We start from the raw sequence: 13,986 nt of genomic DNA on the forward strand, positions 1-13,986 counted from the left end.
AGACTAGCTGTCAACTTGTAGTTTCGGTTTGAGAATCTCCGAGAGCACAGCAGGGCTTCCCACAGCTACATTTAGGTCCTACAGAAGATAATGGGAACACAGCAGTGAAGAACCCAAGAAAGATCTGGAGGGAACTGGGGCAGGCCTGGTAGGCTGCTCCCAGAAGCCAGTCAAACAAGATCCTTGATAAGATGTGGAAATGGTACCAGTGACCCAGTAAGGTATAGTTGGTCTTGTAGTTAACAAGAATCCAGGCCCTACGGCTTCATTACCAGCCTCGCCATTAGAGATAGGATTAAGATACCCAGGGAGGCTTAGTACTGAGCGGGCATAGAACAGATAAATGTAGTGAAAAGAATGCCTAGGGAAAGCCTGCCAGCGGCAGGACTCCTGCCTGGATTGGGCAGGTGAGATATGATACGGAAAGCCCTTCAAGTTTGGTATCTCCAGCCCAGAAGTGAACAGATCGAGAGTGTCTTCGTCTCCCCACATCACAAGCCTTATTTCCACTCCATTCCAGAACCAGCAAGGAATGCATCTCTGTGGGTAACACCCATTTCCCATCAAGGCCAATTGGATTTCTGAGAGACCCACTTTATTCAGTTCTGTTCTGTACATATGTTGACATTAGGCCAGGCCTCACCACATATCACTTTGTCACATTTGCCAAAATGTTCTACATATACACATAAGAAAAGATAAAATAGGAGAGGGACCAGTATTCAATTGTTTTGGAAATTTTTTAAAAAAGATTTATTTATTTATTTATTTAATGTATATGAGTACACACTGTAGCTGTACAGATGGTTGTGAGCCTTCATCTGGTTGTTAGGAATTGAATTTAGGACCTCTGCTCACTCAGTCCCTGGTTGCTCTGGCCCAAAGATCTACTTATTATTATACATAGATACACTGTAGCTGATTTCAGATGAACCAGAAGAAGGCATCAGATCTCATTATGGGTGGTTGTGAGCCACCATGTGGTTTCTGGGATTCGAACTCAGGACCTTTGGAAGAAGTCGGTTTCTGCTGAGCCATCTCTCCAGCCCGTTTTGGCAATTTTAGTTCTGAATTGTGTGTGGACTATTTCATCACAGATACCCCACAGCAGGGACTTAGAAACTCAGCTAGTGCTAGGTAATGGTAGTGTGTTGCCTCCCACGCTCAGTTCAGCCTCAGGCCTTTGGTGGCTTCCTAATTCACCTAGGGAATTAAGCCGAAAGACCTACTGATAAGACTATTGGCTTATCTCTGAAAGAAGTTGCTGGAGAAGTTCACGTTGAGATAAAACTATTCCTGCAGCAACGCCTACTGCCTGAGGACATCCGCAGACATCCGAGCCTTGGTGACCTTCACTTGTAACACCTTCCTGACTCTTTCCTGACTTCTCAATGTTTATGTTATGCAAATATTTTATTTCTGGAGGTTTCAGTTCTTACCTGCCTATATAAGCTCAAAACACCCCCAAGTAAACAGGCTTTGATTGGGACTCAACTTGGCCTCGAGTCTCTTTGTTCTCCGACCCGTTTCATTTTGCAGGTCCTGTCTCACTCCAGTCTGAAGAGACCCACAGACCTGAGTGGAACTGCAGGACGCATCCACTCAGTAGTGCACACTTTTAATACTAGCACTCAAGAAGGAGAGGCAGGATGCCTGAGTTTGAAGCCAGCCTGGTCTACAGAGTGAGCTCCAGGACAGCCAAGGACACATGAAAAAAACCCTGTCTCAAAAAACAAAAACAAACAAACCAAAAACAAAGATGTGTGTGTGTATGTGTGTGTGTGTGTGTGTGTGTGAGAGAGAGAGAGAGAGAGAGAGAGAGAATGAACAAAAAGAAATCCAGCTAGAAGGAGAACTGGCTTTCTTACCTTCCTTCCTTGTTTCCCCAGAGGGTACCACGACTGTTACTCTGAGAAGGAGAACTGGCTTCCTTGCCTTCCTTCCTTGCTTCCCCATGGCTTCCTTGCCTTCCTTCCTTGCTTCCCCAGAGGGTACCACGACTGTTATTCTGAGAGCATGTACAAACCTTGGCCTTGGCATTACTGACTATCAAGCAGAGAAAAGCCTTCCTCCCCACCCTGCCCTTACATTTCGGTCTTCATCTTGAAGTTCATTGTCTTGGCACAGACTCCTAGTATTTGGGGTTCAGGTTCACTGGTCTGTAAGCAGGTTTAAGACAGTGAAAGAGGGGAAAGCTACAATACTATTATTCAAATTGCAAAGCTATTTGGATTGAGTTTATTGTTTGCAAAATGATTTGTCAACAGCTCATCGGGCACATACTATCTGCTGGTGCTAAGTGGTTTTATTTAGATTTCCACAGTTTACTATTTACAACACCCCAGGACTAAATTGTGCTGGAGTATACTCAGTGTAGAATCCTCTCCTAGCATGTGTTAAGACTCTGGGTTTGATCCAATCTGTGAAAGAAAACAAAACAACAAAACAACCAAAAGCCCTAAAGTTTGGTTACATACTTGGCCCTAGTTCAGACAGACACTGATATCAGAGCTGGACAGTCCCAAAGTTGGGTATTCATTACTTTCTATCCCTGATTCCCAACCACTTCTCTTTATTTTTATTTTTTATTATTTTTATTTTTATTTTATTTTATTTTATTTTGAGACAGGGTTTCTCTGTGTAGCCCTGGCTGTCCTGGAACTCATTCTGTAGACCAGGCTGGCCTCAAACTCAGAAATCCGCCTGCCTCTGCCTCTCAAGTGCTAGGATTAAAGGCATGCGCCAACACTGCCCGGCAAAAGTAAACTTGAGTTTGAAATTTTTGATTTTTTTTTGCCTTGTGATAGCAAACTTTGGCCTGTATGACCCCAGTTATCATGAGAGATAACAGCTAATACTCTAAGCATACTGTGCTGCTAGGATATTTAGTAGGTTAAGGGTCCAAATTTCACTTTGGGTTGAATTTAAAATAGGTATAAAGAAGATGCAAGCCTGTTATAAATGGAGCAGCACCTGTAATGTTTAAGTTGATGATTAAACTTTCATCTCTTGGGCAGAGTTCCTCCCCATGTTTCAATTGTTCAATTGTAGGTTTGGTGTTTAATGTACTAAGCATATTACGATTTAGTGCTGGGGAGCAAACCCAGGTTTGTTTGCATGCTAAGCAAATGCTCTACTATTGAGCTGATCCTTAGCTCCTCCTCTTTTTTTGATCCCTGTGATTACAAGATTTTCTAATAACACCTGGTTAACAAGACAAGGGTTGACTTGTTTAGGATGAGAACTTGTTCATCAATACTTGGGTAAATCTCTCTTTCTTTTTTTTCTTTTTTTCCTTTTTTAAGAGTTAAAAGAAAACTGTGTGTGTCTGGATGTATACATGTGCACTGCAGATGCCAGTAGAGGGTAACAGAGCCCCTAGGTCTGGAGTTATACAGTTGGTTGGTTGTGAGCTACCATGTGGGTGTTGGGAACTGAACCAACTATCTGCAGGAGCAGCAAGTAATTCTAACTCTTGAGCCATCTCTCCAGCCCCCATATTTTCTCATTTTTTAAATGGGGTCCTGAGTTACAGCCCAGGGCTTCATGCAAGATAAGGCAATGCTGCAAACTATATTCCCCAGGCCCAGGAAATACTCTTTTTGTTTTGAGAAAGGATTTTACCGTGTGCTTGGCTGGCCTCTAACTTGTAGCAATCCTCCTTTACTTGCTAATAATGAAGTGGGAGAAAGCAAACAGACAAAGGGGGCAAAGACATCTTAAGCATTAAGGTTGGTAGCAGATCATTGTACAGGCTTGAACACTGATGAATCCAGACTTGTTTTGCACCTTTGTTCCTTTGGCTACGGGCCAGCCAGAGTGGAACCATATGCATATCCAAGCAGACCACGATTTGAACACGAATCGGAGGTCAGACGCACATTATATCACTTGGAAACACAGGTTGAGTAGCTGATAAAGCACTTCAAAATCAATTTGGTTCAAGTTCGTATCCCCATTCCTTTAATATAAGGGGGGGGGGTAGGGCGATTTCATGCCACTGTGAAAGTTAAAATACTTACAATAGAGGACTTTCTATATTTTCCACATGAGAAAAGCCTTGATTGCTCTTTATTGTAGCTGTTTTTCAGGTTCAACACCTTAAACGGGTTCTGGAAATTCCCCCACCTGTCTAGAACTACTCCGAAGCAACCTCTACCTTCCTCAACAGCCATGTTCTTTAGCTCCTCCAGTTTTCAATTTCTTAAATCTTCACCTTTCGGTATTAGTCCAATCAAACTTTGTCTCCTTGAACCCCTTCCTCACGTTCGCATCAGGCAACCCTTCTGAGAACCAAGTGACCAATCTTGACCTCGACAGCGCCCCGTAATTCTACTATCCCACCACTCTTCTACGCCTCTTTGGAGTTCCGCCCCGCCTCACTCCCGCTCCCCACCCAGCCGTGAATTGCTTGCGCCTGCGCATCTCCAATTCAGGCGCTTCCCCTTTCCTGACGACCAATCCACTTCCCGCCTCCGGTCCTTGGAACGCTCCTCCCCTCTGCTGGGGCCCTGATTGGAGGTGCTGGAAGCGGTTGTTCTAGCGATTGCCTGTATAAAAAAAATTATAGATAGGAGAATTTCAACGAATAACCGGAGTGGAAGCACATCCTTGAGATTAGGTATATATTTATCTCTTCAGAACCAAAATGAGGGACCGAACACCTAGCGAGGACCGGCGACGAAGGTCAATTTGGATTAGGCAGTAGTGCGGGCAGCCTTTTCCTTTTCCCCCTTCCCTCCGCCCCGCCCCCCAGCAGCCCGGCCGCGTTGGTGAGTGGCGGGCGGGAGGGCCGACGGGCGGAGGGAGGAGGGGGAGCCGAGGGAAGGCGGGCCCTCGGCTGCGAGAGAGGTGGGGGGAGGGGAGGGGAGAGCCCGAGCGCTGGAGTTGGTGCTGGGAAACCCGGGGCTAATGTTGACAACAGGCACTAGGTGAGTCCCGGGGATCCTCCTTCCCCTCCGCGCCAACGATAGGGAAGAGCTGGCGCGGAGGGGGACCGGCCTGGACTCCTACTCCCGGAGGGACCCGAGAGGCGACTCCGCACTCCGGCTCTCCGGGGGCGGCGAGCAGTGGAGGGACGAGCGGGTCGGACGTCGTTCTCCTCAGACCCCTCTCCCCGGAGGGTCTGCTCAGTGTGGTGGGGATCTCTCGGCCGGGCCGGGCTTGGCGTGAGGGGCGACAGAAGAGGTGTCTGCCCCATATGCCTGGGCCCAGCCTCGGGGCTGGAGGCGGGGGAGCCTGCCGTGGAGGGGGAAGGTGTTCGGGGGCGTGGAAGAGTGCGTGGAGAGGCTGGGGCGAGCTCGGGAGTCCGGAGGGAAGTGTGGACGAGGAAGCGGGGAAGGTGTAGAGTCGTGAGATGGGCTCGAGAGGCTTCGGGGCTGAGGGAGTGTGGGCTGAGAAGTTAGGGTTGGGGTTTGGATGTCCCCACGGAATAGGAGTTGTGGACGGGAAGTATGTCCACGGTGGGACCCTGCACCACAGCGGGGGCTTGTGGGAGATTTGCGGGCGATGCGTGTGCCGGGGAAGGGGCTTGGAGTGGACCTGCGGAGGGTGGGAATGGGGCTGTTGGGGTTTACTTCCTTTTTAACCAGGTAGACTGGTTGAGTCTTCGACTCTTCCTCAAGGCTTACTTCCCTTACAAGTACTGTTGAACTAAAGAGGTGATCACTCAGTGTTTGAGCTGGTGAAGCCACGCAGAGGCTGCTTAAAAATTTGGGGGTACCCGTAGTAGTGAATAGCCTTGCTCTTAGAAGAACTTAAATGTACCGTTTGACACATTAGATAAAAGTAAGACTGTTACTGACCCTTCTCATTTGTCATAGTTTTTAGGTGTTCATAAAAAGTCGTACAAATCATCAGAAAAAGCCATTTTTGAGCGGTGGTGAAATTTCTGAAAAATTTGAGTCTCATATATATATATATATGTGTGTATATATATATATATATATATATATATATATATATATATATATATATGGACTTTGTAAAATATAAACTCAGAAACTGGAAGATACCTCTGTGCTGTTGTACCTTTAGAACATTTTAAGTTAAAAACACAGACTTGAAAGGTAGCCCAGCATTCTCTTCCTCTGTAGTATTTTCAGAGCAGTCTGATTGTGATTTCATACATAGACCATATGGTACTTAGCAAACTTATAGATGTATGAGGGAAACACCTCTCTTCTCTGTCCTTTCTCCAGGACACTTCATTAGAATCTGTCTTACTAGTAAAACAGTTTTTACTTTCTTTTGGAAGTTTAGAATGCATTTAGAAAGGCAAACAAAATAATACAGACCAAGTGCCCTGGGTGGTATTTTAGGAGCTAGAAAGGTGGTTTTCAATCATACTTTACTTTTAAGGGCTGTCTGAGTATAATTGTATTTAGCAGAGTAGTTTGTAAAAGTTAATCCTATTTCAATTTCAAGACCACTAACTTTTATTATTTGTTATTTTAATATAATATTACATGGGAAATTTGGAAACACTTTAGGTGAATTATTTAGCTGTTATTAAATAAGAATCTAGTGCTTTTATTAGATTTAATTTATTAAATTTAAATTGACAGGATGCAAATATGCATCATTGGATTCCTGTTTGTTTTCTAGTGTACTTGGTTTACAAAATCCTGTGAGCGTGAACGCAGTGGAAATGAGCACTGCGTAGTGACTGAAGCACTTGGGTAATCTTGGGCAACTTGCACTGCCTTCAACAGTCAGTGTAAACCTAAAAGCTTGGAGTGGGTAGAGCCCCATAACTTTTTAATCCTAAAGATCTCTCATCTTGTAATGGCCAGCCCTGAAAGAGAACTGTCATTTACTGTCTTTCTTTATGGTGGCTACTGTGCTGTAGGTTAGTAACTCTTTAAGATGTATAACAACAGCTCCATTTTATTGGCAAATAACTAGAATTAAACAGAGAAGTTAAATTGCCTGATTTCCACAGCTAGTAAGGTACAAGGCTGGGGTATAGACTTCAGGCTGACTTGAACACCTGTTTGCTCAAGTGGCATTGTTGCCAGTTCTTTTTGTTATAAGTTTGTTAGCTGGAATTTGGTTCTGACACCAAGACCTTTTTGGGAATCTGTTTTACCATCTTCGGAAGCAGGATTTGTCTTGTCATTGACTGTCACTGTTTATTAGTGTGGTAGTTATTTACATTTGCTAAATAAATGAATATTGGTGAGTCATAAAAGTTTGGGACCCTGTTGAGCTTATAAATGATGATCTTACATGGATTTGTCAGATAAAGAGTGAGTTTGTTGAATCTATGGATATGGAAGAATTTTAAATTTAACTTGTAAGGAACACTTTAGTTATAAATTCTGATGTCGTTTTTGTTGTCTGAGAATCGTATGTTCTTGTAATCTTGAAATATCTTGTTGATACTTCAAATCACAAAATTCAAATTCCATAAAATTTTGTTGTATATAATGATTAATACCCTTAAATAAGATTGTGTTGTTACCTTAAACATTACGTCATCTCCGTATGTTCAGCCAGAGTGTGCCGGTAAGTTAACATTATGCAGCAAGTGCTCAGCCATTATAGAGCCCCCTGTGAGATTCATAATTCTATGATTTGTCATAGTCAGGTGTCTGTGATCAAGTCTTCCATCTCACAGTTTGGTACTCTCAGGGTTCTTAACTTTGGTTAAGACTGTGAATTCACATTCCAGTTCTATCACCAGCTGTGGAGACCTTGGTCAAGTTACTTGGTTAAGTCTCAGTTTACTCATTTATAAATAGGGAAAACAATACCCACCTCATAAAAATTTTAGTATTAAATGAGATAATGTACATAAAATGTTTAGTATGGTTCCTGTGACTAGATGCTGGTATTATACTATTCGAAGGTTTGTTTTAGAGTATGGTATTTTCACATTAAAGGTGGGTATATACTGGGAAAAAGAAGGTAAATGAGAAAAGGGGAGGCTGAAGGGAGGTGAAGACTGACTACTAGGCTACCCGTGTACCTTCAGAATTCTCCTGCTCTAGGTTGTCTTTCTGATAATATTTAACTCTAATAAGTTCCTTATTGCCGGGCGGTGGTGGCGCACGCACACCTTTAATCCCAGCACTTGGGAGGCAGAGGCAGGTGGATTTCTGAGTTCAAGGCCTAGTCTACAAAGTGAGTTCTAGGACAGCCAAAGCTACACAGAGAAACCCTGCCTCAAAAAACCAAAAAAAAAAAAAAAAAAAAAAAAAAAAAAAAAAAAGAAAGAAAGAAAGAAAAAAAAAGAAAAAAATTCCTTATACTTTATTGTTGCAAAGGCTTTAGATATTAACTTGGGATTTCTTGCTATAGTTTAAATGCTGTCTCTGCCTCCCAAGTGCTGGGATTAAAGGCATGCGCCACCACCGCCCGCCTTATCTTTAACTTTTACTGACCCCAACAAGTTTAAATACTTTTATACTTTGTAATAATATTGTGAATTTTCTTGTATGTAACTTGCAGATAATTTAGAAGTTAAAACATAAAAGTATTGCCTGAAAAATTATATGAGATAACTAGCTCTAGCTAGAGAAATATGTTTTTGAGAAGTTCTACATTTTGGTGAGATATACAGGTTTTTTTCTTTCAGTATTTGTAGTTTCCAATTAAAGATGTGTTTGTTTAGAGCTGTCCAAACAGAACTTTCTGTGCTGGTGGAAATGTTTGGTATCTGTACTGCCTTGCTTGGAAGATATTGGTCGAGGGGAATTGAACATTTGATGTATGATGGTCCTGAGCAGCTGAATTACAGGTTTGATTTAAGTTGAACTCATGTTTAAGTGGCTCAGTGCAGTAGTTTTCCAGCCAGCAATACTTGTGTTCCTCAGAAGCGTTTATTACTGTCTGGAGTAGCTGGTTGTCATTCACTACACGGGAGGCACAGAGGTGCTTAGCTGCTTCAGGTATACAGGACAACCTGTTGGTTCCACAAAGAGTGAAATGTCTTACAGGCTGAGGGTATAGCTCAGTGGTAGAGTGCCTACTTACCTTGTGGGCAAAAAGCCTGACTTTCATTTCTAGCACTGCTAAACAAACAAAACCAAGCCGAGCAGTGGTGACGCACGCCTTTGATCCCAGCACTTGGGAGGCAGAGGCAGGTGGATTCCGAGTTCGAGGCCAGCCTGGTCTACAGAGTGAGTTCCAGGTCAGCCAGGACTACACAGAGAAACCCTGTCTCAAAAAACCAAGAAAAAAAAAAAGACAAAAACCCACCAGACTTGCTCAAAATTGATAATAGTGCTGAGGTTTAGAAACTTGTATTAATGAGACTGAAGGCCTGCTCTAATTTGAGAAAGTTTTTATTTATTTTTTGTTTTGTTTTGTTTTCTAGACAGGGTTTCTCCATGTAGCCCTGGCTGTTCTAGAGCTCACTCTGTAGACCAGGCTGGCCTCGAACTCAGAAATCCACCTGCCTCTGCCTCCCAAGTGCGTAAGTTTTTAAAGGTTTGATAAGATTATAGTAATGGGATAAAATTTATGACTGTTCTAGTCTCTGTTCATTGATTAGTAAGAAGCAAGAGTTTTTGCTTTGTAACTATTCTCTTGTGTAAATATGTTTCATGAATATTGCATAAAATAGTAAACCAAGATCTGTCTCTTTTCTCATTTTGGAGTTGCTGAGAATTGGGCTTACCTCATGTTAGATAGCATTCTCTCACTGAACTATGGTCACAGAATGAGAGTCAGACCTATTTGCTGTATTCACAGTGCAGAGAATTGAATTCAGGGCCTAAAACATGCTAAGCACTTGTCCACTGAGCTGCATCCTGAATGTTCAGTTTCTTATTCCTTTAAAAACGTTTTTAAAAAATTTACTTATTTAGTGCATTTGGAGGTCAGATGACAACTTGTAGGAATTGGTTCTCTCATTCCATCCACCATGTGGGTTCCTAGGGTGGTCAGAATTGACACAAGCATCTTTACCTACTGAGCCACCTTGCCCACCAATTTTTTTTAAGTTAGGATTTAAATGTATAGATAAGCTGGTGTGCAACTCACTATAAGCCAAAGCTGACCTTAACTCATGGCAATTCCTACCTTGGCCTGCCGAGCATTGCTCTCAACACATGTAAAAAGTTTGGGTTAAAACTCACGATGTTTCCAGTTACAGTGGTGAACTGTTGTTTTGAAGTTAATCATGGTTGGAGCTCATGATATGTGTCTAGAAGTTCTAAATGCTGTACTACCACTTTTTTTATTTTTAGTTTTACTTTTGGTGTTTTGAGACAGGGTTTCTCTGTGTATCCCTGGCTGTCCTGGAACTCACTCTGTAGACCAGGCTGGCCTCGAACTCAGAAATCTGCCTGCCTCTGCCTCCCAAGTGCTGGGATTAAAGGTGTGCGTGCGCCACCACCGCCCGGCTTTTTGTTTATTTTTTGAGACAGGGTTTCTCAAGCCCTGGCTGTCCTGGAGCTCATAGAGGTCCACGTGCTTCTGTCTCCTAAGTGCCAGGATAAAGGCATGTACCATGATGCATAACATTTTATGCTTAAGTGTTCCCTTAACTAAAGAATAAAAACAAAAGAACACACAACAATCTTAGATGTAGAAGTAACTAATAATAATAAAGGGTGGATTGTGATCAATTTTTGTAATGGTGGTGGATTGTGATCAGTTTTTGTAATGGTGCTGGGGATTGAGTACTGTGCGTGCTCCGCAAGCACTTTACCACCAATACATTCCCAGCTTCTAAGGCATTATTTCTACTACTTCATAGCATTTTAAATTTTCATGGTTGCCAAGCTTCATTAATATGTTTTGTTTAAAAAATAATGCCATGTTGTTAAATAAAAGCTACTCTGCCCACAGTACTGACATTCTTTTACTTTTACAGGTTGTCCTGGGTCACATAATGCCAGCTGAGCGTAAAAAGTCAGCAAGTATGGAAGAAAAAGAATCTTTACTAAACAACAAGGAAAAAGACTGCAGTGAGAGGCGGCCAGTGAGCAGCAAGGAGAAACCAAAGGACGATCTCAAGATCACTGCCAAGAAGGAGGTCAGTAAGGTCCCAGAAGAGAAAAAGAAGAAACTGGAAGAAGATAAGAGAAAAAAGGAAGACAAGGAACGAAAGAAAAAAGAGGAAGAGAAGGTGAAGGCAGAGGAAGAGTTAAAGAAGAAGGAAGAGGAGGAAAAGAAGAAACAGGAAGAGGAAGAGAGGAAAAAGCAGGAGGAGCAGGCCAAGCGGCAGCAGGAAGAAGCTGCTGCTCAGCTGAAGTAAGAAACCCAGGTTGGGGGTGAAAGAGTGAGAGTGGACGCCTAAGGATGCAGTGGGGAAGTGACTATTTCAGATGACAGGCTGCCTGCAGCCGTGAGGTCTGGGAGGATATCAGCGTGTCACCTTGGTTTCCCTGACCAGGGGCATACGTGAGGTGCTTAAATATTGCAATCTTTAGTATTTTATGAGATCTAGGGTGACCTGAGTGTGTGTGTGTCAAACCTTTTTCATGAAGCTTCTCTCTCGCACCTCAGTGGAGGGAGTAAACCTAGACCCTTCTGCATGCTAGGCCAGTGCCCTTCAACTGAAATTTACTGAGGAACTAAACATTACAAAACTCCATCTCTCCTCTGTGTGTGTGTGTGTGTGTGTGTGTGTGTGTGTGTGTGTGTGTGTGTGTGTGTGTGTGTCGCGCCGAGGGCACGCGCACACAGGCAACCCAGTAGGCCTGAAGAGAGCATCAGATTCCCTGGAGCTGTAGTTATAGGTAGTTGTGAGTCCTCTGATGTGGGTCCTAGGAACCAACATGAGTCCTCTGGAAGAATGGAAAGTTTTCTGAACCATTGAGACATTTCTCCAGTCCCAGTCTCTCCCTAGAAGAGAGAATAAGGAAGAGAGGTCTGGAAGGGAATTTTAGAACATTCACACCCATGATTCTTCAGACTTTCTTGATTCTTTTTTTCTTTCAAAATTTAGAAATTTTTTTTTTTTTAAATTGCATGTGTGCATGTGCACTTTTTTTTTTTTTCTGGTTTTTCGAGACAGGGTTTCTCTGTGTAGTCCTGGCTGTCCTGGAACTCACACTGTAGATCAGGCTGGCCTGGAACTCAGAAATCCATCTGCCTCTGCCTCCCAAGCGCTGGGATTAAAGGTGTGCGCCACCACTGCCCAGCACATGTGCATTTTCATGCCCACTTGCATAGAGGCCAGAGGAGAATGATCAGGAGTTGATTTTCTCCTTCCGCTTTGGGCTTTAGGGGTCAGACCCAGCTGTTGGACTTACGTAGTATGTGTGTATCCTTCTACTAAAATTTTAATTCAGAAACATACTTGGTTTCACAGAACTTCCTTTGCCCCTTCAAAGTTGTTTGTTGTTTGTCTTGAGACAGGGTCTCACTGTATATGTAGCTCTGGCTGTCCTGGAATTCACTGTAGACCAGACTGGACTCTAACATAGAGACGTGTCTGCCTCTGTCTCCAAGTGCTTGGCTTAAAGGCATGCACTGTACACACCTGGCTTCAAAGTGTTTTAAAATAACTGAACACAACTAATTCTTGTGTTTTTGTTTTTGGAGATTTTTATTAACTTTATTATTTGTGTGTAGAAGTGTTCTGCCTGCATGTGTGTCTATACAGCACACTCATGCAGTGCTGGCTGAGGCCAGCAGATGGTGTTGGAGTCCCTGGAACCAGTTATGGGTGGTTATCAGCCACCAAGAAGTGCTGGACACTGATCCCAGGTCCTCTGGAACGGCGCCAGTGCTCTTAACTGCTGAATCATCTCTCTAGCCCCACTTCAAATATTTATGAAGATAAAATGTACTAATAAACCAGTCTTGCCCCACATCCCTTATCTGCCCTATTCAATAATTACCTACTTTTCTAATATATATATATATATATATATATATATATATATATATATATTATACACATACATAATATATATATCAGTGGAGTTGGCCATTAGACTTGAACCCAAAGCCTTAGAGCTTGAAAGGCAAGCATTGTGCCATGAACTATATCCCCAAGTCCTTTTCTAGAATGTTTTAAAGCGCATAGGGATTTTATATTTTATTTGCCCATAAGATCTTTATACTTTAAAATATTTTAAGTACAGGGTGAAATTGATTTGCATAATTCAAATACATAATGAATTAGGGTTTTGTTCTTTTCATTACAAGGCCTGTAGTTTGTGTGTGACTGAAAGATTTGTATACCCAAATGCAGCCCTCAGCAAGGGGTAGGCATGGGGCCTGCAGTTAGAGTAAGGTATTTAAGAAATAATTTTTGCTGGGAAGAGGAAAATTACTTTTTTGCAGATTTATATCTTAAAACATATATTCTATTATTTTAAAATCAAATTCTCTCTTGTCTCCACCCCTGCCCCAAGTCATTACTTCTTTTTAAATGTCTAGGTGAAAAAAAGTTATGTCAGCTTTTAACTGTTCTTTTAGGTTAAATTGAGTTTATTGTACTCACTAAAGGATTTTAAACTGGTAGTTCTAGAGTTCCTTCCCAGACTTCCTAAGTCATGAGTACTTCTTGTTATCGATGCTCATGGAAAAAGAATTTTGGATTTTTATTTTATGTATATATGATGAGTATTTGCCAACATCCATGTGTGGGCTCCACATGCAATGCCTTTAGAGGCTTGAAGAGGGCAGCAGATCCTCTGAACCTGGAGCTCTTGATTGTTGTGAGCTGCCATGTGGCTGCTGAGACTTGAACCTGGGTTCTTTGGAAGAGCAGCCAGTGCTCCTAAGTTTGAGCCATCTCTTCTGTCCAGTGTCTTCTTTTGGTGTGTTGGGGGGAGAAGGAGCAGGAGGTTTCTCATATAACTCAGGCTGGCCTTTACTAGTTGTTATATAAATGCTGAGTATGGGAGTCGGTTCTTGACAATTCAGTATATTTCATAATGGTGGTGCTTTAACTGAAATGTTTCTTGTGTCAATGTTTTTCTATTTACCCAATGCTTTTTTTTTTAACATTTTATATTATTCTCAGGCATATCATTTTATATTTTACATATAGAACATTGTGTCTTAGATTAGTTGAAC

At 42.4% G+C, this 13,986-nt stretch overlaps 2 protein-coding genes across 9 annotated transcripts in view; one reads left to right on the plus strand and one right to left on the minus strand.

The window, feature by feature from the left end:
* Window positions 1-7,605, minus strand: part of Dhtkd1 (dehydrogenase E1 and transketolase domain containing 1) — an 89,062-nt gene extending 81,457 nt beyond the window's left edge. For 3 of the 4 annotated variants that reach the window (XM_031359520.1, XM_031359518.1, XM_031359519.1), the window contains exon 1: window positions 7,466-7,603. The gene's annotated coding sequence lies outside the window, so the exon portion shown is untranslated. Of the gene's footprint in view, window positions 1-7,465 lie in introns of all 4 variants that reach the window. The other variant, XM_031359521.1, reaches the window with a different exon arrangement.
* Upf2 (UPF2 regulator of nonsense mediated mRNA decay) overlaps window positions 4,440-13,986 on the plus strand; it is a 99,053-nt gene continuing 89,506 nt past the window's right edge. For 2 of the 5 annotated variants that reach the window (XM_031359513.1, XM_031359517.1), the window contains exons 1-2: window positions 4,804-4,931; window positions 10,826-11,205. In XM_031359513.1, coding sequence (XP_031215373.1) covers window positions 10,844-11,205 — 362 coding nt within the window. In that variant the 5' untranslated portion in view covers window positions 4,804-4,931; window positions 10,826-10,843. Of the gene's footprint in view, window positions 4,622-4,680; window positions 4,773-4,803; window positions 4,932-7,641; window positions 7,715-10,825; window positions 11,206-13,986 lie in introns of those variants that run through there. The other 3 variants (XM_031359516.1, XM_031359515.1, XM_031359514.1) reach the window with 3 other exon arrangements.

The sequence above is a fragment of the Mastomys coucha genome, unplaced genomic scaffold (assembly GCF_008632895.1).
Source record: "Mastomys coucha isolate ucsf_1 unplaced genomic scaffold, UCSF_Mcou_1 pScaffold7, whole genome shotgun sequence".
Taxonomy (NCBI): Eukaryota; Metazoa; Chordata; class Mammalia; order Rodentia; family Muridae; genus Mastomys; species Mastomys coucha.